The sequence below is a fragment of the Oncorhynchus mykiss genome, chromosome 22, assembly GCF_057628025.1.
Source record: "Oncorhynchus mykiss isolate SJ-2025 chromosome 22, ASM5762802v1, whole genome shotgun sequence".
NCBI lineage: Eukaryota > Metazoa > Chordata > Actinopteri > Salmoniformes > Salmonidae > Oncorhynchus > Oncorhynchus mykiss.
The window spans coordinates 51,121,067-51,147,369 of record NC_143043.1 but is presented as its reverse complement, the minus strand read 5'-3'; the positions used below and the strand labels follow the sequence as shown (position 1 = coordinate 51,147,369).

Here is a 26,303-nt window from a genome sequence, read left to right as displayed (position 1 = left end):
TCCTATGGCCACTGCACATACTGACAGCAATCCCTGCCCACTGGGCACAGACGTCAATTCAATGTCTACTCCATGTTGTTTCAAAAAGAAACAAAGCTGATTCAACAAGTTTGTGCCCAGTGGGTTTAAAGCTCTGCAGAAAAACTGTTTTTAAACTGGGCTTTTTACTCCAGCATTTTGGACATGCCCCCCTCATTTGAAGAGAGTCATACGTTTTTGGAAAACTTCACTTGCAGTGTATTGAAGGTATTAAGCCTTTAAATGTAATGTTCAGTTAAATTATGTATTTAGATATTGGTTCTATTACCCTGTAAGCAGTCTATGAACTGCTCTAATGAGTGACTGCAATCCACACTTGGTTTTGGTAGTCACTGCCAACAGACAAGAATGTTATCATTTTCAGACAAAACACGTTACTTCCTTGAGCACACTACTACAACAGAGTGACTGTTTTGGAATAAAATGTTCAATATATTTCCTTTAACATTCTCTGTGTTGTGTGCTTATTGTTTAACCATTGATTTGTTCTGGGTCGTTTTGAGACCTTATGTGTCATCAGGTAGTACTGGTATTTCCATCTTTTTGTGATACATTTCACTGGTCACTGTTCAAAACATTTATAAAGTATTAATAAAGTCTGAATAGTCTTCACTTTAGATTAGGGACTGCAAAACTACTTTACTAATGATTAGTACATGGTTTATAAGTTAATTCATTAAAATATCTTCTGGATGATCTTATGAATCACTATTACAGATTATAAAAGTTGTTTATAAATGTGTGAATAACTAACTTACTGTAATGAGAGTAATGATACATGAATGATTAATAAACTATTGACTTATTTACTAATCCATTATACATTCTTTATTACAAAGTGTTATTATAAAGTCTTACTAATCTCTATATTCATTCTGACTCCACAGCATCTGAGAGAGCCGCTCTGGTGTGACCCCTGATCTGGCAGCAGTGATGTAATGAGAGTGGTGGTAGTGAGAGTAGTGGCAGTGAGAGTAGTGGCTGTGAGAGTAGTGGTAGTGTTCATACCCAGTATGTTGAGGTTAATTAAAATGTCTGCTGTGGTTTCCTGAGCTGTTGTGTTGAATCATTAGTGGATAGAGTAGTTATTTATACATGTGATAATACCTTACTGACTAACATTTAACAAATGTGGATGTCATGATTAATATATGGTGAGCAAACTGTAAATGCCTTACAAATGGTTTATTACGGAATGCTGTTATTAAGTGTTACCCAGAGTTGCATATTCTTAAATTTGACCATCAACTATTTACACAATACACCATAGAGTTATACTTGGATGTTACCTGATATCATGCATATTGTACATTTACATTTTACTGCACTTGTTGAAGTGAGCCACTAGACACTAGAAGGGCAATTCCAGTCCTCGGTGGCCTGATTGGTGTCACACTTTTCCCCCATCCCTAGCTAACACATGTACTATGAAAACATTTGTACTATGAACGCCTTAAGTTCAGAGTTAAAATATGTTTAGCTGTCACTTTGAACCATGGATAAAAGAAAGCATAAATTATTGGATTAATTAAGGAATTAACAAGAGGCAGAAAGCCGATGATAACTGATAATAAATTGTCAATTACAAAAGTAAAAAAGAAAACAAATAGAAATGGAATCCAACAATTAAAATAGTTGAAAACAACAATAGATAGAGTTTTTGTTGCTTTTCTCTCAGACTTATTTGCCTGTACAGTTTTAACACCAGACACACTGGCAGCCTCTTTTGAAAAAACATTTCTGGCCTGTGATCTGGCAGCAACAAAGATTTTCATATAAAGTGTCATAATAATAGAGCACGGGACAACCATTGTAATTACAAGGTCGATGATATTAACCCAGATTAACCCTTCAACAAAAAAACATTCTTTCAAACACCTACTGGGTACCTGTACATTGACAAAGTTTTTTACAATAGCAGCACGGTATATGACACAACAACACCAGGTAATGGATATACACCACATCATTCTTGTTGTTGTTATTTTCGAGTGGTACAATAAGGGATCACACACAGCAACATAGCGGTCAATAGATATCAAGACCAAATTACCCAGAGATAAAGAAGTACATAAAAAAGTAATGTAGATCTGAAACACACAGAAATATTCTCCAAAACCCCAGCATGATTCCATTAATGCTACAGTCACTACTGGTATCACAATCAGTCCCACTAGGAGATCTGACACAGCCAAAGAGAGGATGAGCAGGTTGGTTGGAGTGTGGAGCTGCTTGAAGTGAGAGATGGAGATGATCACCAGTATGTTCAAAAATACTGTAACTGCTGAAATCAATGAGAAGAAGATGTACAGTGTTATGTAGATAGATGTCGATAGCAAAGCCTTTCTGCATGAAGAGTTTCCGTCTTGAAAACAGTACTGAACATCTTCATTTTTCTCCATTTGTAACAAATGCTGAGGTCCTGCTGCTCCTGCTTGGTTCTGTGTTTGACCTTGTCAGGTCCGCCTTTTGACTAACTCTGAGCTCTGCCTCTCTATTTATCCCTGAGCTACTGACACTCCCCTCCCAGGAGCCTCTCTGTGCACATACACACACACACACTAACAAACGGGTAGATAAACAAATAATTTGTGAAAACATGATGTAATGTATGACAGGATTGCATTTACTCAACTGAGCATTTTAATGTGGAAAATATATCATGGGTGATGTTTTGGTCACTCAAAGTCTATTTTACATTGGAAACTGTATAAGACTAAATGTTTTGGGCGATGTCAGAGCTCATTTTGGACCATAAGCCACAAGCTCAGGACACATGATGGCACGCCACATGTCAGCTGGTCAGTGTGTAGGAAAGTTGACAGTATAGTAGTTGATGAAATAGTATAAGTTTATGGTGTACATGCTAACAGCAAATGCAATCAAAATAGAGGCATTCCATAGACCATAAAAATGTCGATCTGAACTGAATTATTAATACATCACTTGTCTGAGCCGCTGAATTGCGACTCCACTTTGTCTCCATACTGACATTTTGCCTGTTTGTGTCCCTGATCTGTTTCACGTCTTTGTGATTGTGTCCACCCCCCTCCAGGTGTCTCCCTTTTTCCTCATTATCCTCTGTGTATTTATACCTGTGTTTTCTGTCTGTCTGTGCCAGTTTGTCTTTTTTGTTCAAATCAAATGTATTTATTCATAAAGCCCTTCTTACATCAGCTGATGCCACAAAGTGCTGTACAGAAACCCAGCCTAAAACCCCAAACAGCAAGCAAACAGGTGTAGAAGCACGGTGGCTAGGAACAACTCCCTAGAAATGCCAAAACATAGGAAGAAACCTAGAGACGAACCAGGCTATGAGGGGTGGCCAGTCCTCTTCTGGCTGTGCCGGGTGGAGATTATAACAATAAAAGGCCAATATGTTCAAATGTTCATAAATGACCAGCATGGTCAAATAATAATAATCGCTGTAGTTGTCGAGGGTGCAACAAGTTAGCACCTCAGGAGTAAATATCAGTTGGCTTTTCATAGCCGATCATCGAGAGTATCTCTACCGCTCCTGCTGTTTCTAGAGAGTTGAAAACAGCAGGTCTGGGACAGGTAGCACGTCCAGTCAACAGGTCAGGGTTCCAAAGCCGCAGGCAGAACAGTTGAAACTGGAGCAGCAGCACGGCAGGTGGACTGGGGACAGCAAGGAGTCATCATGCCAGGTAGTCCTGAGGCATGGTTATAGGGCTCAGGTCCTCAGAGAGAGAGAAAGAAAGAGAGCATTAGAGAGAGCATACTCAAATTCACACAGGACACTAGATAAGACAGGAGAAATACTCCAGATATAACAGACTGACCCTAGCCTCCCAACACATAAACTACTGCAGCATAAATACTGGAGGCTGAGACAGGAGGGGTCAGGAGTAGATACATAAGTTGTTTCTAAACTGTAAAACAGATACAGTGCATTCGGAAATTATTCAGAGCCCTTGACTTTTTCCAAATTTTCTTACATTAAAGCCCTATTCTAAAAAATGTTGAATATTTTTTTTCCTCCTAATCAATCTACTCACAATACACCATAATGACTGTAAGAATATTTTAAGATAATACACAACGCTGAGGACTAACGGTCAAGAGGAAATCAACAATCAATGGAAATAGTGTTTTTCTGTAATAGTGAATTAATGATCATTGGGTCAGAGACATGGAAGGATTTTGTCTAGGCGTTGAGCCTGAAACTAGATGCCTGTTATTTGGCTATTGGCCCAGTTTTATTGCAATACATTTTAATTGGTCAACCAAAGGTTAGGGTTGGGTTATAAAACTACATCCTATCTTTGTTCTGTGGAGAGAATCACAGAGGACAGGGGAGAATGAACATCTACCTCTCAGCACAACATCTATGATTTGTCCTCTTTGAATAAACCTATTTTCTCCCCTTGATTTGTTTTGTGGTCTGTGTTATTGAAGAGTAACATTAACTTCTAACCTAACGGAAAAAAAAAACAGGTTTTATATTTTCGGCAAATTTATAAAACATTTAAAACTGAAATGTACATAAATATTCAGACCCTTTACTCAGTACCTTGTTGAAGCACCTTTGGCAGCGATTACAGGGTATGACTACATAATTGGCACACCTGTATTAGGGGTGTTTATCCCATTTTGCCTTGCATATCCTCCCAAGCTCATTCAGTTTGAATGGGCAGCGTCACTGCACAGCTATTTTCAGGATTATCCATAGATGTTCCATCGGCTTTAAGCCCGAGGTCTGGCAGGGCAAGTTAAGGACATTCAGGGACCTGTCCCAAAGCCACTCTTGCGTTGTCTTGGCTATGTGCTTAGGGTCATTGTCCTGATGTTAGGTGAACTATCACCCCAGTCTGAGGTCCTGACGCTCTGGAGCCGGTTTAATCAAAGATCTCTCTTTAATTTGCTCCATTCATCTGTCCCTCAGTCCTGACTAGTCTCCCAGTCCTTGCCACTGAAAAACATCCCCACAGCAGGTTTCTTCCACCACCATGCTTCACCACATGGATGGTGCTAGGTTTCCTCCAAACGTGACACTTGGCATTCAGAGCAAAGAGTTCAATCTTGGTATCATCAGACCAGAGAATCTTGTTTCTCATGGTGTATGAGTACTTAAGGTGCCTTTTGGCAATCTTCAAGGCTGTCATGTGCCTTTTATTGAGGTGTTGCTTCCGTCTGGCCAGTCTACCATAAAGACCTGGTTGGTGGACTGCTGCAGAGATGGTTGTCCTTCGGGAAGGTTCTCCCACCTCCAAAGACGAACTCTGGAGCTCTCTCAGAGTGAGCATCAGGTTCTTAGTCACTTCCCTGATCAAGGCCCTTCTCCCCCGATTACTCAGTTTGGCCGGGTGGCCAGGTATAGGAAGAGTCTTCGTGGTTTTCCCCAGATCTGTGCCTCGACACAATCCTGTCTCGGCACACTACGGACAATTCCTTCGACTTCATGGCTTGATTTCTGCTCTGACATGCACTGTCAACTGTCAACTCATGTCCAATCAATTGAATATACCACATGTGGACTCCAATCAAGTTGTAGAAACATCAAGGAAGATCAATGGAAACAGGATGCACCTTAGCTCAATTTCGTGTCTCATACCAAAGGGTCTGGATACTTTTTAAGTATTTCTGTTTTTATTTTTAATACCTGCACATTTACAAAAATGTACGGTTTATGGGGTAATGTGTGTAGATTGATGAGAAATAAAAATAATTTAATACATTTTTGAATAAGGCTGTAACGTAACAAAATGTGGAAAAAGTCAAAGGGTATGAATACTTTCCAAATGCAATGTATGTATGAGAATACCCTCAAATGAAAGGTGACATTTCTAAAATGTCGCCTCATATAAAACATTTGAACTCATATCCAAAGTGCTGGAGTGACAAATCTGCATTTGGCACGACAGCTTTGGAGATGGCCAAAAGGCACCTTAAGTACTCTTAGACCATGAGAAACAAGATTCTCTGGTCTGATGATACCAAGATTGAACTCCTGCTCTGAATGCCAAGCTTCACGTTTGGAGGAAACCTGGCGGATGCCATGAGAACGCTTCCTGCCCCAATAGGTAGTGGAAACTGTATAGTTTGGTGGAGGAAGGAAAATGATCTGGGGCTGTTTTTCATGGTTTGAGCATGACTCCTTAGATCCAGTGAAGGGAAATCTTAACACTACAGCATGTAATGACATTCTAGAATTTGTTTCAACAGTTTTGGGAAAGCCATTTCCTGTAACAGCATGAAAATGCTCCTGTGCACAAAGTGAGGTCCATTCAGCAATAGATTTGTCGAGATAGGTGTGGAAGAACCTGACTGGCCTGCACAGAGCCCTGACCTCGACTACATCGAAAACCTTTGGGATGAATTGGAACGCCGACTGCAAGTCAGGCCTAATCGGCAAAATATTGTATGATGCAAAAGGAATCATCAAACTGTGTGATGATGTGGTCGGTGAGACTTTGATTCTTGAAAGTCAAATATCTTGAAAAGTTGACATGAGACACTCAAATCATGTTGGGACTGTATCAACAGTGGACTAGTAAAAAAAAAACTAAAGATAGTTTTTGAGTGTAATTTCCCTTTAAGGGCATAATCGCTAACCTCTAGGCCACTCCACACTATTAGCCACATCCCAGGGTCAGTGATGCAGCACCACCCCGGGCTGCATCACGTACGTGCTCTAAAGAAGTTAACACAGCCATCTACACAGACGTCAGCAACGCAGCCAAGGAAAACAGCCTGCAGGTATATGGTACGTAAACAACAACCTCAGCATACTACAGCATGTAGGTGTGTGTGTGTGTGTGTGTGTGTGTGTTTTAATACACAATATGTGTGTTTTGTCCCTCCAGTTTCCCCATTATCTGTGGTCAGAACCAGGTCCCAGAACATGTGATTGTGGTGGTGAACAACCCTGTGTCTCTAACCTGTGACATCCCTCTTCCTGTTATCACCTGGCTGAACGATGGAAACACAACAGAGCAGAAGACACTTCAACATCAACATGCTGGTTATGAACACTACTCTCACTACCACTACTCTCACTACCACTACTCTCACTACACCAGAGTCTTTCGGCACGTTAGATATGTCTATATTGACCCTGGATCATATTATATATGTGTTGATCCTGGATCATGCCCCATGAAATCAGGATGTGCCAACTCAGAGAGGCCATGTAAAAAACATTTAATTTCAGTTCTGTACTTGTGAAAATGTCTTGTTATTTTTCAAAAACACTATAGAAAGGATGTAGGATTGAGACTTGAGTGAGGTTAGGGGGAGGTTAAGTCTGAAAACCTTGATTAATGCCACCCCCCTATCTCGTACATGACTTAGATGGAAAATGTGTAGCAGAGGTGAGTTAGACTCATGCTCTCATGATAAGGTAGCCCTGACTGGTACTTTAAAATCAGTGTCACACTCAATCCAGGAAGGGCTTTTCTCTTGGACTATTGGTTAAGATTGGTTTTCCACTCAGGATACCACAGTTCAGATCCCACCTGTGACAGAGTCTCAATTCAGAGGTGGGGTTCTTGACCTGTGCAGGGAAGACTAGTTTAGGGGTGAGGGTTGTAACTGAGGCTGAGGCCTAATGGAAGTTGTACTCACACAAAATACAATAGAGCTGTACTTAGGTTCACTACAGGTTTGAATGTTTATGCTGTATTGGGGCCTTATTAGGGCCCTGGAGGAATGTGTGTGTCTCCAACACCTTTAATTAGTAGAATTCCTTAGAGTTTTGGACCTCATTGTTCCAGAACCTTGCATACAGGTGATAACAGGACCCTCTGGTGTCAGAAACTTAACCAAGTCAAACTAACATCATTAAAGAGTTACACAGTAGAGACAGTATAGTCCCAATGACATCAGTCACAGAGCACAGGTTGAGTTATGCTGATGTAATATGCTCTCTAAGAATCATTCAGAGGTGAAATATGTATTTGTTGTCAGAGCAACTTACAAGAACAATTAGGGTTAAGTGCCTTGCTCAAGGGCACATCGACAGATTTTTCACCTAGTCGGCTCTGGGATTTGAAACACTGCTACCTCTCTTTTACTGGCCCAACAATTAAACAGCTAGGCTACCTGGCACCAGATTAAGAGTTTGCTTTGATTAATCTTGTATATATTGTATGTTCATGTTCACAAGGCTTCCTTATAAATGAGACCTTGGTCTGAATGGTGACCCACCCTGTATGAATACATTTTAAAAAGTTCACAATGTATTAGATGTGTTTGTGTTTAACACCTTTAATTGGTAGAGGGATATAAGTGTCCTTATGACAGAGCCCTGCATGTTTTGAATAATATGTGAATATGTAAATGTGTGACTTGTGTACTAGCATTTCAGTTTTCCGTACAACACATACTGTGTTGTGGATGCATTTGCATTCTGTTTTGAGGCTGCTGTCACCACCCACCTCAGCCCACACCGCCACAAGAAGCCATCATGCACCTGAGGAAGATGAGTTGCCTACACACCTCTCTCATCTAAGAGACCACCAGCCCTGTTCCAGGCATCCTCAGTGGTCAGGGAGTGACCACACCCTCACCCGTTGGGAGCTGATGAGGGAATACGAGTACCTACATCACGAGCAGCAAGAGATCAGTTGTGCGTACTCTAGGCCCTCCTGGCCTGAGTCACCACTGCTGGAGCACCGGTACCACTGCTACTCTCCTGACCACCACAGCTCTAGGCCTCCCTGGCTCATCACCACCACTCGCCTCAAGGTAACCCCGTACCAGTTTTTAAAAATGAAGGGAAGTATGTAAGTAATTAGGTGCCAACAAATAGAGTCCAAAAATAAATCAAAAGGAACTATCTGTTTTTACCATGTATACAGTGCGTTGGGAAAGTATTCAGATTCCTTTAGCTTTTCCACATTTTGTTACTTTACAGCTTTATTTTAAAATGGATTAAGAAAATAGCTAAATGATCCATAGTATGACCATCTTAAAACAATTCCTAGTCTCAGTTTAGAATCTTTGGAGGGTTCATCCTAGAACCCTCTATGTACAGTTCCACCAGCCTTATTACCCCTTAATTAGTCCTGATAGCTCTGGAGCAGGTTCTCAGACTGGGTCGAAAATTCACCTTCCAACAGAACAACGACCCTAACACACAGCCAAGACAACGCAGGATTGGCTTCGGGACAAGTTTCAATGTTTTTGTGGCCCGGATTTAAACCCGATCAAAGATTTCTGGAGAGACCTGAAAATAGCTGTGCAGCGACTCTCCCCAGCCAACCTGACAGCGCTTGAGAGGCTCTGCAGAGAAGAATGGGCCAAACTCCCCACATACTGTATAGGTGTGCCAAGGTTGTAGCGTCATACCCTGAAATCACTGGCAAATGTGCTACAACAAGGTACTGAGTAAAGGATCTGAATTCTTATGACTCTCCAGAGAGTGGTGTGGTCTGCCCAATGATCATCAAGGACATCAACCACCCGATCCACGCCCTGTTCACCCCGCTGTCATCCAGAAGGCGAGGTCAGTACAGGTGCATGAAAGCTGGCACTTAAGGCCCTCAAACTGTTAAATAGCCAGCACAAGCAGACTACCACACAGTTATTCAACCCTACACCTTAGAGTATGCTGCCCTATGTACATAGACATGGAATCACTGGTCACTTTAATAATGGAACACTGGTCACTTTAATAATGGAACACTAGTCACTTTAATAATGGAACACTAGTCACTTTAATAATGGAACACTAGTCACTTTAATAATGGAACACTAGTCACTTTAATAATGGAACACTGGTCACTTTAATAATGGAACACTAGTCACTTTAATAATGGAACACTAGTCACTTTAATAATGGAACACTAGTCACTTTAATAATGGAACACTAGTCACTTTAATAATGGAACACTAGTCACTTTAATAATGGAACACTGGTCACTTTAATAATGGAACACTAGTCACTTTAATAATGGAACACTGGTCACTTTAATAATGGAACACTGGTCACTTTAATAATGGAACACTAGTCACTTTAATGTTTACATACTGCTTTACTCATCTCATATGTGTATATATATATATATATATATATGTATTGTATTTTCTCCACATTGACTCTGTACCGGTACTCCAGATATATATAGCCTCCACATTGACTCTGTACCGGTACCCCCTGTATATAAACTCCACATTGACTCTGTACCGGTACCCCTGTATATAGCCTCCACATTGACTCTGTACCGGTTCCCCCTGTATATAAACTCCACATTGACTCTGTACCGGTACCCCCTGTATATAGCCTCCACATTGACTCTGTACCGGTACTCCCTATATATAGCCTCCACATTGACTCTGTACCGGTACCCCCTGTATGTAGCCTCCACTATGACTCTGTACCGGTACCCCCTGTATATAGCCTCCACATTGACTCTGTACCGGTACCCCCTGTATGTAGCCTCCACATTGACTCTGTACCGGTACCCCCTGTATATAGCCTCCACATTGACTCTGTACCGGTACTCCCTATATATAGCCTCCACATTGACTCTGTACTCATTGATTTCAGCAGTTACAGTATTTTTGAACCTACTGGTGATCATCTCCATCTCTCACTTCAAGCAGCTCCACACTACAACCAACCTGCTCATCCTCTCTCTGGCTGTGTCAGATCTCCTGGTTGGACAGATTGTGATACCAGTAATGACTGTAGCAATAATGGAATCATGCTGGGGATTTGGGGAATATTTCTGTGTGTTTCAGATCTACATTACTTTTTTATGTACATCTTTATCTCTGGGCAATTTGGTCTTGATATCTTTAGACCGCTATGTTGCTGTGTGTGATCCCTTATTGTACCACTCTAAAATAACAACGACAAGAATCACGTGTTGTATATCCATCACCTGGTGTTGTTGTATCATATACCGTGCTGCTAATATTAATTATTTTGTAAATGTACAGGTACCAAGTAGGTGTTTGAAAGAATGTACTACTGTTGAAGGGTCATCCTGGGTTAATTTCACTGACATTGTAATTACAATGGTTGTCCCATGCTCTGTTATTATAACACTTTACATTAAAATCTTTGTGGTGGCCAGATCACAGGCCAGAAAGGTATTTTCAAAAGAGGCTCCCAGTGTGTCTGGTGTTAAAACTGTACAGGCAAATAAGTCTGAGAGAAAAGCAGCAAAAACTCTTTCTATTGTTGTTTTCAACTATTTCATTTGTTGGATTCCATTTTTATTTTCTTTATTTTTTAATGTTTTAATTGACATGTTCTTAACAAATTTCATCATTTTTCTGCCACTTGTTAATTCCTTAATTAATCCAATAATTGATGCTTTCTTTTATCCATGGTTCAAAGTGACAGCTAAACTTTTATTAAATTTGAAGACAACACGTTCATAGTTCCTATAATTTTATTCCCTAGGTTGGCAAACATAGGTTTGATATAGTTTTGATCTACAATTGTTGTATTTATTTTTTTTTTTTTTTTTTTTTTCAGATAGCAATGCACTGACATTACTTATCTCAGTGTTGTCATCATAGATACAAGTGGTGTTGATACTGAATGATTTGTCTGGATTGGAATGGAATGACTTGGAGAAGGCATAAGCTTGTTTTATAAAATACATTGTAATCATTGTGGATTGTGTACTCCAAATACCTAAGGCTGTGGTTGTTCCATGTTACTTAATGATAAATAGTATGTAAGTGTTCAAATATAACATTCTGAGGTCGTCATGCCTCATGCTATATGTTGTTTAACATCTCCCTCTAGTGGCTCAATTGTGACCCAAAGGCTTCATCAAGTGTAGTAAAGTTGAAATGTACAATACTGCATGATATCAGATAACGTCCAGGTCTATATAACTTCTGCATTGTGTAAGTAGTTGATGGTAAAATGTAAGAATATGCAATTATGGGTAACACTTTATAATAACATTTAGTATTTAATATTAAGGCCACATTTGTGAAATGTTACTCAGCTAGGTTTTCACACATTTATAAATAACTACTACAGTATAATTATTCAACATAACAGTGCAGAAGACCACAGCAGACACTTGAACCTCAACACACTGGGTATGAACTGTACCACTACTCTCACTACATCACTACTGTCAGGTCAGGGGTCACACCAGAACAGCTCTCTCAGAAGCTGTTTACTCTGAATGAATATAGAGATTGGGAAACACACTAAATCGTTTCTAATGGATTAGTAAATAGTTTATTCATCATTCATGTATCATTACTCCCACATTTGTTTTAGTTAGCTGGTTATTCACACATTTATTAACAACCTTTATTGTCTGTAATAATGATACATAAGATCATTCATGAGATGTTTATTAATTAATATCCTTATCAACCACTTAATAATCCTGAGTAAGGCATGTATAGTTTGAATTTACAGTTTGTTAAATGTTCGTCAGGAAGTTATTCTCACATGTGCAAATTTCTAGTATATGCATTAATGATTAAGCACAACAGTGCAGGAGACCACAGCAGACACTTGAACATCAACATACTGGGTATGAACACTACCACTAATCTCACACCCACTCCATCACTGCTGCCAGGTCAGGGGTCACACCAGAGCAGCTCTTTCAGATGCTTAGTGTCAGAATGAATGTAGAGATTGGTAACACTATAATAACACTTTGTAATAAAGAATGCATAATGGATTAGTAAATAGTTTATTCATCATTCATGTATCATTACTCCCACATTTGTTTTAGTTAGCTGGTTATTCACACATTTATTAACAACTTTTATAGTCTGTAATAATGATACATAAGATCATTCATAAGATGTGATTCATAACACATAAACCATGTACTAATCATTAGTAAAGTTGTATTGCAGTCCCTAATTTAAAGTGAGGACTATTCATACCTTCTTAATACTTTATAAATGTTTTGAACAGTGACCAGTGTAATTTTTCACATGAAGATGGATATGCTATTGGTAGACTTTCCAGCAGTACCTGATGCTCCTTAAGGTCTCAAAATGACCTAGAACATATCAATGGTTAAACAATAAGCACACAACACAGAGGATGATAAAGGAAATATATTGAACATTTTATTCCAAAAACACACTGTCCTAATAGTGTGCTGAAGGAAGTAACGTGTTTGTCTGAAAATTATAACATTATTGTTTGTTGGCCCTGAGAATCTAAACCAAAGTGTGGATTGCAGACACTCATTAGAGAAGTTCATAGACTGCTTACAGGGTAAGGGAACCAATATCTAAATACATAATTTAACTGAACATTACATTTAAAGGGTTACAACCTTTAATACACTACAAGTGAAGGTGTTATATACAATTCATATACAAAATGCTGGAGTGAAGAGGCCAGTTGAAAAACAGTTTTACTGCAGAGTTTTACACCCACTGGGCCAACACTGGTTGAATCAATGTTGTTGTTTTTATCCAACATTGAGTTGACATTGAATTAATGTCTGTGCCCAGTGGGCAGGGATTGCTTTCAGTATGTGCTGTGGCCATAGGATGGTGGTTGGTCAAGGGTAATTTCAGTGTAGGAAAGGATGAAACAGCGTCTGTACCACCAGTAAGTACAGATAGTAGTATAAATCCCCTCACACAGTCCCCTCAGCCGGACAACTTTCTCATGTCTTCTGGAGGGAAATGCTGTAGGAATGCTCAACCGGTGTCGCTCATTAAGCCGACAGAAACTTTCAACCAGTTCTCCACATTAAGCAGCGAGTCGGAGTCAGAGGCCGAGCCTTCTCTGGTCTCTCCTCCTCCCGTTACAGGGTCTGAGACGCCTAAGCCTCCGACCTTTAGCTCTGACAAATTGAAAACCGTAATCATTGGCAACTCCATTACCCGTAGTATTATACTTAAAACGAATCATCCAGCAATCATACACTGTTTACCAGGGGGCAGGGCTACCGACGTTTAGGCTAATCTGAAGATGGTGCTGGCTACAGCTAAAACTGGCGAGTGTAGAGAGTATAGGGATATTGTTATCGGCACCAACGATGTTAGGATGAAACAGTCAGCGGTCAACAAGCGCAACATAGCTTCAGCGTGTAAATCAGCTAGAAAGATGTGTCAGCATTGTGTAATTGTCTCTGGCCCACTCCCATTTAGGAGGAGTGATGAGCTCTACTGTCACGTCCTGACCTAAGTTCCTTTTTTAGTTCTCTATTTTGATTTGGTCAGGGCGTGAGTTGGGGTGGGTATTCTATGTTTTGTTCTATGTTTTGTATTTCTGTGTTTGGCCTGGTATGGTTCTCAATCAGAGGCAGCTGTCTATCGTTGTCTCTGATTGAGAATCATACTTAGGTAGCCTTTTCCCACCTGTGTTTGTGGGTATTTGTTTCCTGTTTTGTGTTGTGTCAACTGAAAGGACTGTTTCGATTTTCGTTGTTTCACTTTTGTTATTTTGGATTCAGTGATCAGTTGTAATAAATTTAACATGGACACGTACCACACTGCACTTTGGTTCGATCTTTCATATTCCTGTTCCTCAGATGAAGAAGATCGTAACATCTACAGCAGTCTCACAACTCAATTGCTGGTTGAAAACAGTTTTCTGCCCATCCCAAAATATATAATTTGTAGATAATTTGCCCTCTTTCTGGGACTCATCCACAAACAGGAACAAGCCTGGCCTGTTGAGGAGTGATGGACTCCATCCTAGCTGGAGGGGTGCTCTCATCTTATCTACGAACATAGACTGGGCTCTAACTCCCCTAGTTCCACAATGAGATAGGGTGCAGGCCAGGCAGCAGGCTGTTAGCCAGCCTGCCAGCTTAGTGGAGTCTGCCACAAGCACAGTCAGTGTAGTCAGCTCAGCTATCCCCATTGAGACCGTGTCTGTGCCTCGACATTGGTTGGGCAAAACTAAACATGGCGGTGTTCGCCTTAACAATCTCACTGGAATAAAGACCTCCTCCATTCCTGCCATTATTGAAAGAGATTGTGAATCCTCACATCTCAAAATAGTGCGACTTAATGTTAGATCCCTCACTTCCAAGGCAGTTATAGTCAATGAACTTATCACAGATCATAATATTGATGTGATTGGCCTGACTGAAACATGGCTTAAGCTTGACGAATTTACTGTGGTAAATGAGGCCTCACCTCCTGGTTACACTAGTGACCATATCCCCCGCGCATCCCGCAAGAGCGGAGGTGTTGCTAACATTTATGATGGTAAATTTCAATTCACAAAAAAAAAAAATATTCTAGTCATGAACTCTATGCAGCCTACTCAATCACTTTTTATAGCTACTGTTTACATATATAGCGTTCCTCGCTGAGTTCCCTGAATTCCTATTGGACCTTGTAGTCATGGCAGATAATATTCTAATTTTTGGTGACTTTAATGTTCACATGGAAAAATCACCAGACCAACTCCAAAAGTATTTCAGAGTCATCATCGACTCAGTGGGTTTTGTCCAACATGTCTCCGGAACTACTCACTGCCATAGTCACACTCTGGACCTAGTTTTGTCCCGTGGAATAAATGTTGTGGATCTTAATTTAGACAGAAAAGCAGTGCCGAGCACCTATCAATGGCAGGTCTTACCCTTCGTAACGATGTGTAGGGCCTGCTGTGCCATCTATTCCCTCCAGAAACATTCTCAGGACCACCATGATGGCAACACAGATGTTCAGGAGTCAGTCAAGCACACCTTCTATGTTGACAATGGTCTCCAAAGTCTACCCATGGGGACCGAAGCAAAGTCCCTGGTGGACAGGCTGCAAAGCTGCCTCTTGGCCGGGAGGTTCAATGGGCCAGTAACATTACCTCTGTGGAACACCTTCCTCCAGAAGGGAGGTCAAAGAGCAACAAGCCAACTCCACCTTAGCCTCCAGTGAATGGGGGTCAGATCCTCATAGTGTTACGACAGATGGCAAAACCTTCCTCCTTCCTTCAACTGCCCTTGGTACTCCATGGGGCAGCAGTACCAGTCCCCTTCATCATCCTCCTGCCTGACCAGACTCAGTCACTCCCAACTTGCTTCTCATGGGGGGATAAGCGACAGATCTCTGCCCCAAACTATCTATGCTGACAGTGATGTCAGTGGTCAACGGTGCTGGTGCCAATGCCAAATCCTGGCTGATCACTTCTGGGCCAACATCAAACCCTGCCTAAGACTGGTGGCCCATCTGATTCCCTTGTCTGATGTCAAGGATGACCCAGAATAAACCAGGCGAGAGCATTTGTGGAGCAAGAGCATAGTCTTTTAATTTGTCACGGTTGTCATGGTATTGAAACACCTGAAGTCGGTATGCTTCGTTTATTGGTTGTGGGGTGCATTGGCAGAGAAACCTGTTGCTGGAAAATGTTGGAAATCTGATATCCTCCTAGCTGATCATTGTCTGTAGCCAACTCTGACCATAGCGTAGGCCTCATGATACAGTCAGGGAGAGTGAGCTGGTTCTTAGTGGTCGGCGAACCCTCAACCTTCTGGCCCGTAGCACTACATGATGTCGTATGCACCACAAAAGCATCCTGAAGTGGCAAAGTCGATATCCACATTTTTAGGGTCGATACAGTTATTGTTGTTTGTGGTCGTACACATTATTTTGGACAATTGTGATTGAGAAATTGTGAACTGTCCCTAATTACTTGAGGTGCTTTTGAGATCATGGATTGATACAACTGAACTAGAAATCACATTTCTCAGTCACATTTTCTTCTGAGAAAACAACACCTCAGAAAAGGAAAACAACATCAAGGGATAATTGGGTCAGATTACAGTGTGGTTGTTCTGATGTCTGACAAATAGTATTTGTCCCCATGATGTAACTGAGAAAAAGTCTGCTCTAATGAGTGACTGCAATCCACACTTTGGTTTTGGTAGTCACTGCCAACAATCAAGAATGTTATCATTTTCAGACAAAACACATTACTTCCTTCAGCACACTACTACAAGTGTGACTGCATTGGAATAACATTTTCAATATATTTCCTTTAACATCTGATGTGTTGTGTGCTTATTGTTTGCCATTGGTTTGTTCTAGATCAGTTTGAGACCTTAAGTAGAATCAGGTAGTATTGGAATGTCTACCAATGGCATGTCCATATATTTGTGATAAATTAAACTGGTAACTGTTCGAATATTTATAAAGTATTAAGAAAGTGTGAATAGTCTTCACTTTACATTAGGGACTGCAACATGACTTTACTAATGAATAGTAAATGGTTTAAAAGTTTATTTATTAAACATAAATGTGTGAATAACTAGCTTTCTAAAACAAATGTAGGAGTAATGATACATGAATGATGAATAAACTATTTACTAATCCATTATAAATTCTTTATTACAATGTGTTATTATAAAGTGTAATCAACCTCTATATTCATTCTGACTCTACAGCCTCTGAGAGAGCTGCTATTGTGTGACGCCTGGCCTGGCAGCAGTGATGTAGTGAGAGTTGTGGTAGTGTCTGCTGTGGTCTCCTGCGCTGTTGTGCTGTTGTGCTTAATGGATTTATTGAAGAATAGAAGTGGAAGAAAACGGATGAAACGTGAGAATTTGTCAATTGCTGTTGTTCTTGGATTGATTTGCACTTTTGCCACCAAAGTATGTTCATCTCTAGGAGACAGAACGCATCTCCTTCCTGAGAGGTATGATTGCTGCGTGGTCCCATGGTGTTTATACTTGCATACTATTGTTTTTACAGATGAACGTGGTCTACAATTTGTTTTCTGAGGTCTGGGATGATTTCTTTTGATTTTCCCATGATGTCAAGCAAAGAGGCACTGAGTTTGAAGGTAGACATTGAAATACATCCACAGGTACACCTCAGATGATGTCAATTAGCCTATCAGAAGCTTTTAAATCCATGATATCATTTTCTGGAATTGTCCAAGCTGTTTAAAGGAACAGTCAACTTAGTGTATGTAAACTTATGACCCACTGGAATTGTGATCATGTGAATTATAAGTGAAATAATCTGTCAACAAATGTTGAAAAAATTACTTGTGTCATGCACAAAGTAGATGTCCTAAACAACTTGTTAAAACTATAGTTTGTTAACAAGACATTTCTGGAGTGGTTGAAAACCGAGTTTTAATGACTCCAACCTAAATGTATGTAAACTTCCAACTTCAACTGTATATTAAACACAGTATTGTAACCCAAACAAAGAGCGAGGTGTAAAAATTGCACACTAACACGGTAACATGCAAGAGATACAACAGAGCACAGGTCCTCACAAGACCAACAAAAATGGAACAATAATCGACAAGGACAATGTGGAACAGAGGGCACATGTTTACACATACTTATCAGGGGGAATGGGAACCAGGTGTGTGTAATGAGACACGGAAGTCAGGGGTTGGTGGTAATGATCCATTTCAGTGAAGCCTAGCAAGCTGGTGATGTAGATCTCCGGAACTGGTGAACAGAATGAGCAGCAGTACCGGTGGAGAGCCAGACCCAGTCAACTTGAGAGAAAACAGGTGCCTCACTGCGATGGCGGTCGGCCTGTTCCTTGTGCCGACACACGGCCCGCTGGAGATGAGTGTATGCAGCGTTCCAGATCTCCTCAGCATGTCAAAACCACTCGTCCACTGCAGGGGCCTCGGTCTGCCTTGGATGCCAAGGTGCCAGGGCCGGCTGATACCCCAACAGGCATCGGAAAGGATTGAGGTTAGTGGACAAGTGACGAAGGGAATTCTGCGCATACTCAGCTCAAGGTAAAAAATCTGAACCACTCCCCTGGCCGGTCTTGAGTAACACCTCAGGAACATGCCCACTTCCTGATTGACCCTTTCCACCTGCCCATTTGCTTGAGGACGGTACCCGGAGGTGAGACTGACCGTGACCCCCAGGCGTTCCATGAACGCCTTCCATACATGTGTGGTGAACTGAGGGCCATGGTCTGACACAATGTCCTCTGGGATCCAGTAGTGCCGGAAGATCGTGAGTAAAAAGAGCCTCTGCGGTTTGCATGGCCGACGGGAGCTCAGGCAGAGGAAGGAGGCGACAAGCTTTGGAAAACCGGTCCACAATGATGAGAATGGTGGTGTTCCCCTTGGAGGGGGGAAGGTCAGTGACAAAGTCCACCAAGAGGTGAGACCAGTTTCATTGTGGAACCGGCAGGGGAAGGCACTTTCCATATGGGAGGTGTCTGGGTGTCTTACACTGGGCACAGATGGAGCAGGAAGAGACTTAAACCCTGACTTCTCTAGCCAAGGTGGGCCACCAGTACTTCTCAGTTAGGCAGGCGATGGTATGACCTATCCCACAACAACACAGGTACCGTGTGTGCCCAGGCAAGAAGCCGGTCCTGAACAACCGTGGACACGTTGTCGCAGTCCTCCGGGCAATGTGCAGGTGCTGTTTCCATACGCAGGACCTGCGGTATGTCGACGTCCATGTCCCACACCACTGGCATGATCATACGGGATGGAGGGATGATGGGGGTCTCCTCTCCATGCCTCTCCTCTGCGTCATAGACGCAAGGCAGGGCGTCCGCCTTCATGTTCTTCGAGCCTGGCCTATATGAAAGCGTGAATTGGAACCTGGCGAAGAATAGTGCCCATCTGGCCTGTCCCGTGTTTAGCCTCTTCGCTGCCCTGATGTACTCCAGGTGGCGGTGGTCCGTCCACACCAGGAAAGGGTGTTTGGTCCCCTCCAACCAGTGCCTCCATGCTTTCAGAGCCAACTCATCAAATATGGCTTACTGTACTACAGAAGCAATGCTAACCAAACAACAGTGCAGAGTATGCACACTGAATTAAAGGTTAACTACACTAAAAAACAAACATTTCTCAGATGTATACCAGAACTGAAAAGTAATCCCCTGATGTGGTTTAAGCATTGTTGTGAACACAGATGATCCAATGTAGATGTTTTTCTATAAATAAATACAAATATTTTTAAAAACAGGGGAAATCAGAAAAAAGTGAAATATCTGAAATCTGAAAAAAAATAAACCAATAAAACAGAATTAGGTGAAAAAAACTGAATGTTGTGTGTCTTCCTGCTGCACAGCATATTGGAGAAAGTTGAGGTCAGGTCCCAATATTGTCTATGCACCCAAGAGGGAAAGAGGTTGGGTCATCCTAGAAATGTTTTAGAGTAATATAATACATACAATTAACAGATGCTTTTATCCAACGCGACTTACTTACTCGTGCATACAATTTTACCTATGGGTGGTCCCGGCAATCAAACCATCTATCCTGTCATTGCAATGCTCTGATGAAATGCATGACAAGGTTATAAATGCTTTGTGATGCCTCAATGTAATATGATTCATAGATCCTTTATTAAGCATTGTTTATGACACCCTTTATAAAGCACAGGTTTATGTCATATTTGGCCTAGTGGGTTATGTCACATTTGACATTAATGCTCATGTCACATAGTTAAGCCACATGTACGTGATAACATGTTTTTAGACATTTTTGCAAATGTATTGCAAATTAATTACAGAAATATGTAATTTACATAAGGGTCCCATTTTCACTTTTTTCATTTGAGTTGATGTTAGAGAATGTCAGCTTTTATTTGAATGTATTGTCATACATACAGTGAACCCTTAAAAGAGGATGACATGTGGTTATAGATGATTTGTGACACATTAATGTAGTGTTTATAAAGGCTTTATGAAGTCTTTATGAAACATTTATAATTTGCTTGTGATATAAAATAGGACCCTTTATGTCAATGAGATATTTCTGTATTTAATGTGCTTTCACATTGTTTTCACTTTGTCATTATGAGGTGTTGCATGTAGATGATGAGAAAAAAAGTGTTTTCATACATTTTGAATTCAGGCTGTAACACGATAAAATGTGGAATAAGTGAAGTGTTATGAATATTTTCTGAATACTCTGTATTCAGGGAGGTTCCTGTAATGAAAGGCTTTGGTATTATTCAGACAGATGGTCTCTTCTCAGTTTGTCAGATACCATTTCAGCTAACACGTAAAGATCAGATATATGTTGTTTTAATAGAACATAAATAATAATCTTTCATATAGAATGAGTCAAGGCATCCTTCTCAGACACAGATTGTATACTACAGTACCATCCTATGGCCAACGCACATACTGAAAGCAGTCCCTGCCAACTGGGCACAGACGTTAATTCAATGTCTACACCATGTTGGTTGAAAAATAAACAACGTTGATTCAACCAGTGCTTGCACAGTGGGTGTATAACTCTGAATGAAACTTTTTTATTTTAGGGAATTGTCATATATATCTGTTTTCCCATTTAGAAATGAAAACACCTTATGTATCTATTCTCCCCATTTAAAGAAGTCATAAGTATTTGGACACCTTCACTTGTAAATGTATTAAATGTAGTAACCCTTTAAACGTAAAGTTCAGTTAAATTATGTATTTAGATATTGGTTCTATTACCCTGTAAACAGTCTATGAACTTATCTAATGAGTGACTGCAATCCACACTTTGGTTTAGATTCTCAGGGCCAACAAACAAGAATGCTGTCATTTTCAGACAAACACGTTACTTCCTTCAGCACACTATTAGGACAGTGTGTTTTTGGAATAAAATGTTCAATATATTTCCTTTAACATCCTCTGTGTTGTGTGCTTATTGTTTAACCATTGATATGTTCCAGGTCATTTTGGGATCTTAAGGAGCATCAGGTACTGCTGAAATGTCTACCAATAGCATGTCCAACTTCTTGTGATACATTTCACTGGTCCCTGTTCAAAACATTTATAAAGTATTAAGAAAGTATTAATAGTCCTCCCTTTAGATTAGGGACTGCAAAATGACTTTACTAATGATTAGTAAATGGTTTATAAGTTAATTCATTAAACATCTCATGAATGATCTTATGTATCATTATTACAGACAATAAAGGTTGTTAATTCATGTGTGAATAACCAGCTAACTAAAACAAATGTGGGAGTAATGATACATGAATGATGAATAAACTATTTACTTATCCATTATACATTCTTTATTACAAAGTGTTATTATAAAGTGTTACCAATCTCTATATTCATTCTGACTCCACAGCATCAGAGAGAGCTGCAACGGCGTGACCCCTGACCTGGCAGCAGTGATGTAGTGAGAGTAGTGGTAGTGTTCATAACCAATATGTTGAGGTTGAAGTGTCTGCTGCGGTCTCCTGCACTGTTGTTTTTAATCATTATTGCATATAGTAGTTATTTATAAATGTGAGAATAACTACCTGACTAACATTTAACAATTGTGGAAGTAATGATTAATATATTGTGAACAAACTGTGAATGGCTGACAAATGGTTTATTACTTAACATTATAGTGTTACCCTTAATTGCATATTCTTCCATTTTACCCTCAACTACTTACACAATACACCATTGTGATAGACTTGGAGGTTATCTGATATCATGGAGTATTGTACATTTCAACTTTACTCCACTTAATGAAGACGCTGTGTCACAATTGAGCCACTAGAGGGAGGTGTTTAACAACATATAGAACGACTGATGACTTCCTCAGAATGTACTATTAGAATACGTACAAACTATTTATCATTGAATAACATGGAAAAACGACAGACTTATTCCTTCTCATGCCTTCTCCAAGTCCTTCAAATCCAATCCATCCAAATCATTCTGTATCAACACCACATGTATCTTTTGATGAGAACACTGAGATAAGTAATGTGTATTGTTACATCAACGAAGCAATTACAACAATTGTATAACTTGACTATATCAAACCTTTGTGAAACTAGGGAATAAAATTATAGGAACTTCAGAGTTAAAATATGTTTAGCTGTCACTTTGAACCATGGATAAAATAATGCATCAATTATTATTATTATTTATTAAGGAATTAACAAGTGGTAGAAAACAGATGAAAAGTGATAAATTGTCACTAAAAAAAGACAAAAATAAGAAAAGAAATGGAGTTGAAATCCAACAAATGAAATAGGTGAAAACAACAATAGCTAGAGTTTTTGCTGCTTTTCTCTCAGACTTATTTGCCTGTACAGTTTTAACACCAGACACACTGACAGCCTCTTTTGAAAATACCTTTCTGGCCTGTGATCTGGCCACCACAAAGGTTTTCACATAAAGCAGTATAATAATAGAGCAAGGGACAACCATTGTAAATAGAAGGTCAATTATATTACACCAGATTGACCCTTCAACAATAAAACATTCTTTCAAACACCTACTTCATACATGTACATTTATATATATTTTTTTTATATTGGCATCACGGTATATGATACTGCAAACATACTTTACTAATGATTTGTACATGGTTTATAAGGACATTTATTAAACATCTTATGAATGATGTTAGAAATCATTATTACATGCCATAAAAGTTGTTTATCAATGTATGAATAACCATCGTACAAAATAAATTAGACATTATTGATGTGCAGTCGGAATAATCATATTAAATGATTTAATACAAAGTGTTATTATAAAGTGTTACCAATCTCTACATTCATTCTGACTCCACAGCATCTGAGAGAGCTGCTCTGCTGTGACCCCTGACCTGGCAGCAGTGATGTAGTGAGAGTGATGTAGTGAGAGTAGTGGTACTGTTCATTACCAGTATGTTGAAGTTGAAGTGTCTGAAGTGGTCACCTGCGCTGTTGCGCTTAATCACTAATGCATATAGTAGTTATTTATACATTTGAGAATACCGAACTGACTAACACTTAACACATTTGAAATTAATAATAAATGGTGAGCAAACTGTAAATTCCTTACAAATGGTTTATTACTGAATGTTATTATAAAGTGTTACCCATAATTACATATTCTTAAATTTGACCATCAACTACTTACACAATACACCATTGAGATATACTTGGATGTTATCTGATATCATGCATATTGTACATTTACATTTTACTGCACTTGTTGAAGGCATTGTGTCCCAATTGAGCCACTAGAGGGTGATGTTAAACCTACATAATGACTCATGACGTTCTCAAAATGTACTTTTAGAATAGTTACATACTGTTTATCATTAAATAACATGGAACAACAACAGACTTTGGTATTTGGAATATACAATCCACAATGTCTAAATAGTTTTTCATAACACAAGCTTAAACCTTCCGTTGCCTTCTCCAAGTCATTCCACTCCAATCCATGAACGCCTTAACTTCAAAGTTAAAATATGTTTAGCTGTCACTTTGAACCATGGATAAAAGAAAGCATAAATGATTGGATTGATAAAAGAATTAACTAGTGGCAGAAAACCAATGATGAAAGATAAATTGTCGCTAAAAAAAGACAAATGAAAGAAAGAAGAACATAGAAATGGAATCCAACAAATGAAATAGTTGACAACAACAATAGAAAGAGTTTTTGCTGCTTTTCTCTCAGACTTATTTGCCTGTATAGTTTTAACACCAGACACACTGACAGCCTCTTTTGAAAATACCTTTCTGGCCTGTGATCTGGCCACCACAAAGATTTTCATATAAAGTGTTATAATAACCGAGCACGGGACAAACATTGTAATTACAAGGTCAAGGATATTACCCCATGTTATTCCTTCAAAAATAAAACATTCTGTCAAACACCTACTTGGCACCTGTATATTTACACAGTTTTTTATAATAGCAGCACGGTATATGATACAACAAAACCAGGTAAATGATATACAACAGATCATTCTTGTTATTGTTATTTTAGCGTGGTACAATAAGGGATCACACACAGCAACATAACGGTCAATAGATATCAAGACCATATTGCCCAGAGATAAAGAAGTACACAAAAAATCTATGTAGATATGAAACACACAGAAATATTCCCCAAAATCCCAGCATGGTTCCATTATTGCTACAGTCGTTACTGGTATCACAATCAGTCCCACCAGTAGATCTGACGCAGCCAGGGAGAGGATGAGCAGGTTGGTTGTAGTGTGGAGCTGCTTGAAGTGAGAGATGGAGATGATCACCAGTAGGTTCAAAAATACTGTAACTGCTGAAAACAATGAGAAGAAGTTGTACAGTGTTACGTAGATAGATGTCGATAGCAAAGCCTTTCTGCAAGAAGAGTTTCTGTCTTGAAAACAGTATTGAACATCTTCATATTTCTCCATTTGCGATAAAGTATCAAAATGCTGAGATCTCCTGCTCCTGCTTGGTCCTGTGTGTGACCCTGTCAGGTCTGCCTTCTGACAAACTCTGAGCTCTGCCTCTCTATTTATCCCTGAGCTACTGACAGAAACTCCCCTCCTCAGCGTCTCTCTACACACACACACACACACACACACACACACACACACACACACACACACACACACACACACACACACACACACACACACACACACACACACACACACACACACCCCACCACCACCACCACCACCAGCACCAGCAAAACATACACAAGTGAGCACAGAAATGAACAAATGGTTGGATAAACAAATAATTTGTGATAGCATGATGTAATGTATGACAGGATTGGATATTGCTGTGTCCACCTAGCCTGTCATTCAGCCTTACTGATGGTTAGAGATGAAAGAAAGGGAACATTGACTCAACTAAGCATTTTAATGGGGAAAATATAGTATGGGTGATGTTTTGGTCCATCAAAGGCTATTTTATATGGGAAATATGATAACTGTGCAGACTAACTGGTTTGGTTTATGTCAGTGCTCAGTTTGGAATATATTCCAAAACCTTAGGACACATGATGGCACCACACACGTCAGCAGGCAACTGTATAGGAAAGTTGCATTAGGGAAGTAGATGAGATAGCAAGTTCATGGTGTACACGCTTATAGCAAATGCAATCAAAATTGTCTCATTCCATAGACTTTAAAAATGTCCATCTGATCTGAATTATTAATACACTACAAAATCAAATCAAAATGTATTGGTCACATAGACATATTAAGTAGATGCTCTTGCGGGTTTAGTGAAATTCTTTGTTCCTAGCTCCAACAGTGCAGTAGTATCTAACAATTCACAATAATACACACAAATCAAAAGTAAATGAATGGAATAAAGAAATATATACATATTAGGAAAAGCAATATCTGAGTGGTATTGAGAAAAGTGGTGTTGAGAAAAAATACAGTAGAATACAGTATGTACATATGAAATGTATAAAATAGTATATTAACATTATTAATGTGACGGGTGTTCAATTTAAAGTGACCAGTGATTCCATGTCTTTGTACATAGGGCAGCATCCTCTAAGGTGCAGGGTTGAATAACTGGGTGGTAACCGGCTAATGATGGGTATATAACAGTCTGATATCCATTAGATAGAAGCTGTTTTTCAGCCTCTTGTCCCAGCTTTCATGCACATGTACTGACCTCGCCTTTTGGATGATAGCGGGGTGAACAGGCTGTGGC

At 39.8% G+C, this 26,303-nt stretch overlaps 2 protein-coding genes across 2 annotated transcripts; both read right to left on the bottom strand.

Moving 5' to 3' along the window:
- Window positions 1-1,211: 1,211 nt before the first annotated feature.
- Window positions 1,212-2,441, bottom strand: LOC149972901 (trace amine-associated receptor 13c-like). Its single transcript, XM_090216319.1, has one exon. The coding sequence runs from the start codon at window positions 2,439-2,441 to the stop codon at window positions 1,482-1,484; it is 960 nt and encodes a 319-aa protein (XP_090072445.1). The 3' UTR covers window positions 1,212-1,481.
- Window positions 2,442-24,058: 21,617 nt separating this feature from the next.
- On the bottom strand, window positions 24,059-25,036 carry LOC149972900 (trace amine-associated receptor 13c-like). The gene has a single exon (XM_090215086.1). It carries the CDS (start codon window positions 25,034-25,036, stop codon window positions 24,059-24,061), a length of 978 nt encoding a protein of 325 aa, XP_090071212.1.
- Window positions 25,037-26,303: the final 1,267 nt, after the last annotated feature.

Bases quoted from the DNA above. Each gene is read 5' to 3' on its own strand.
- LOC149972901 (XM_090216319.1), bottom strand. From the start codon at position 2,441: ATGGAGAAAAATGAAGATGTTCAGTACTGTTTTCAAGACGGAAACTCT.
- LOC149972900 (XM_090215086.1), bottom strand. From the start codon at position 25,036: ATGGAGAAATATGAAGATGTTCAATACTGTTTTCAAGACAGAAACTCT.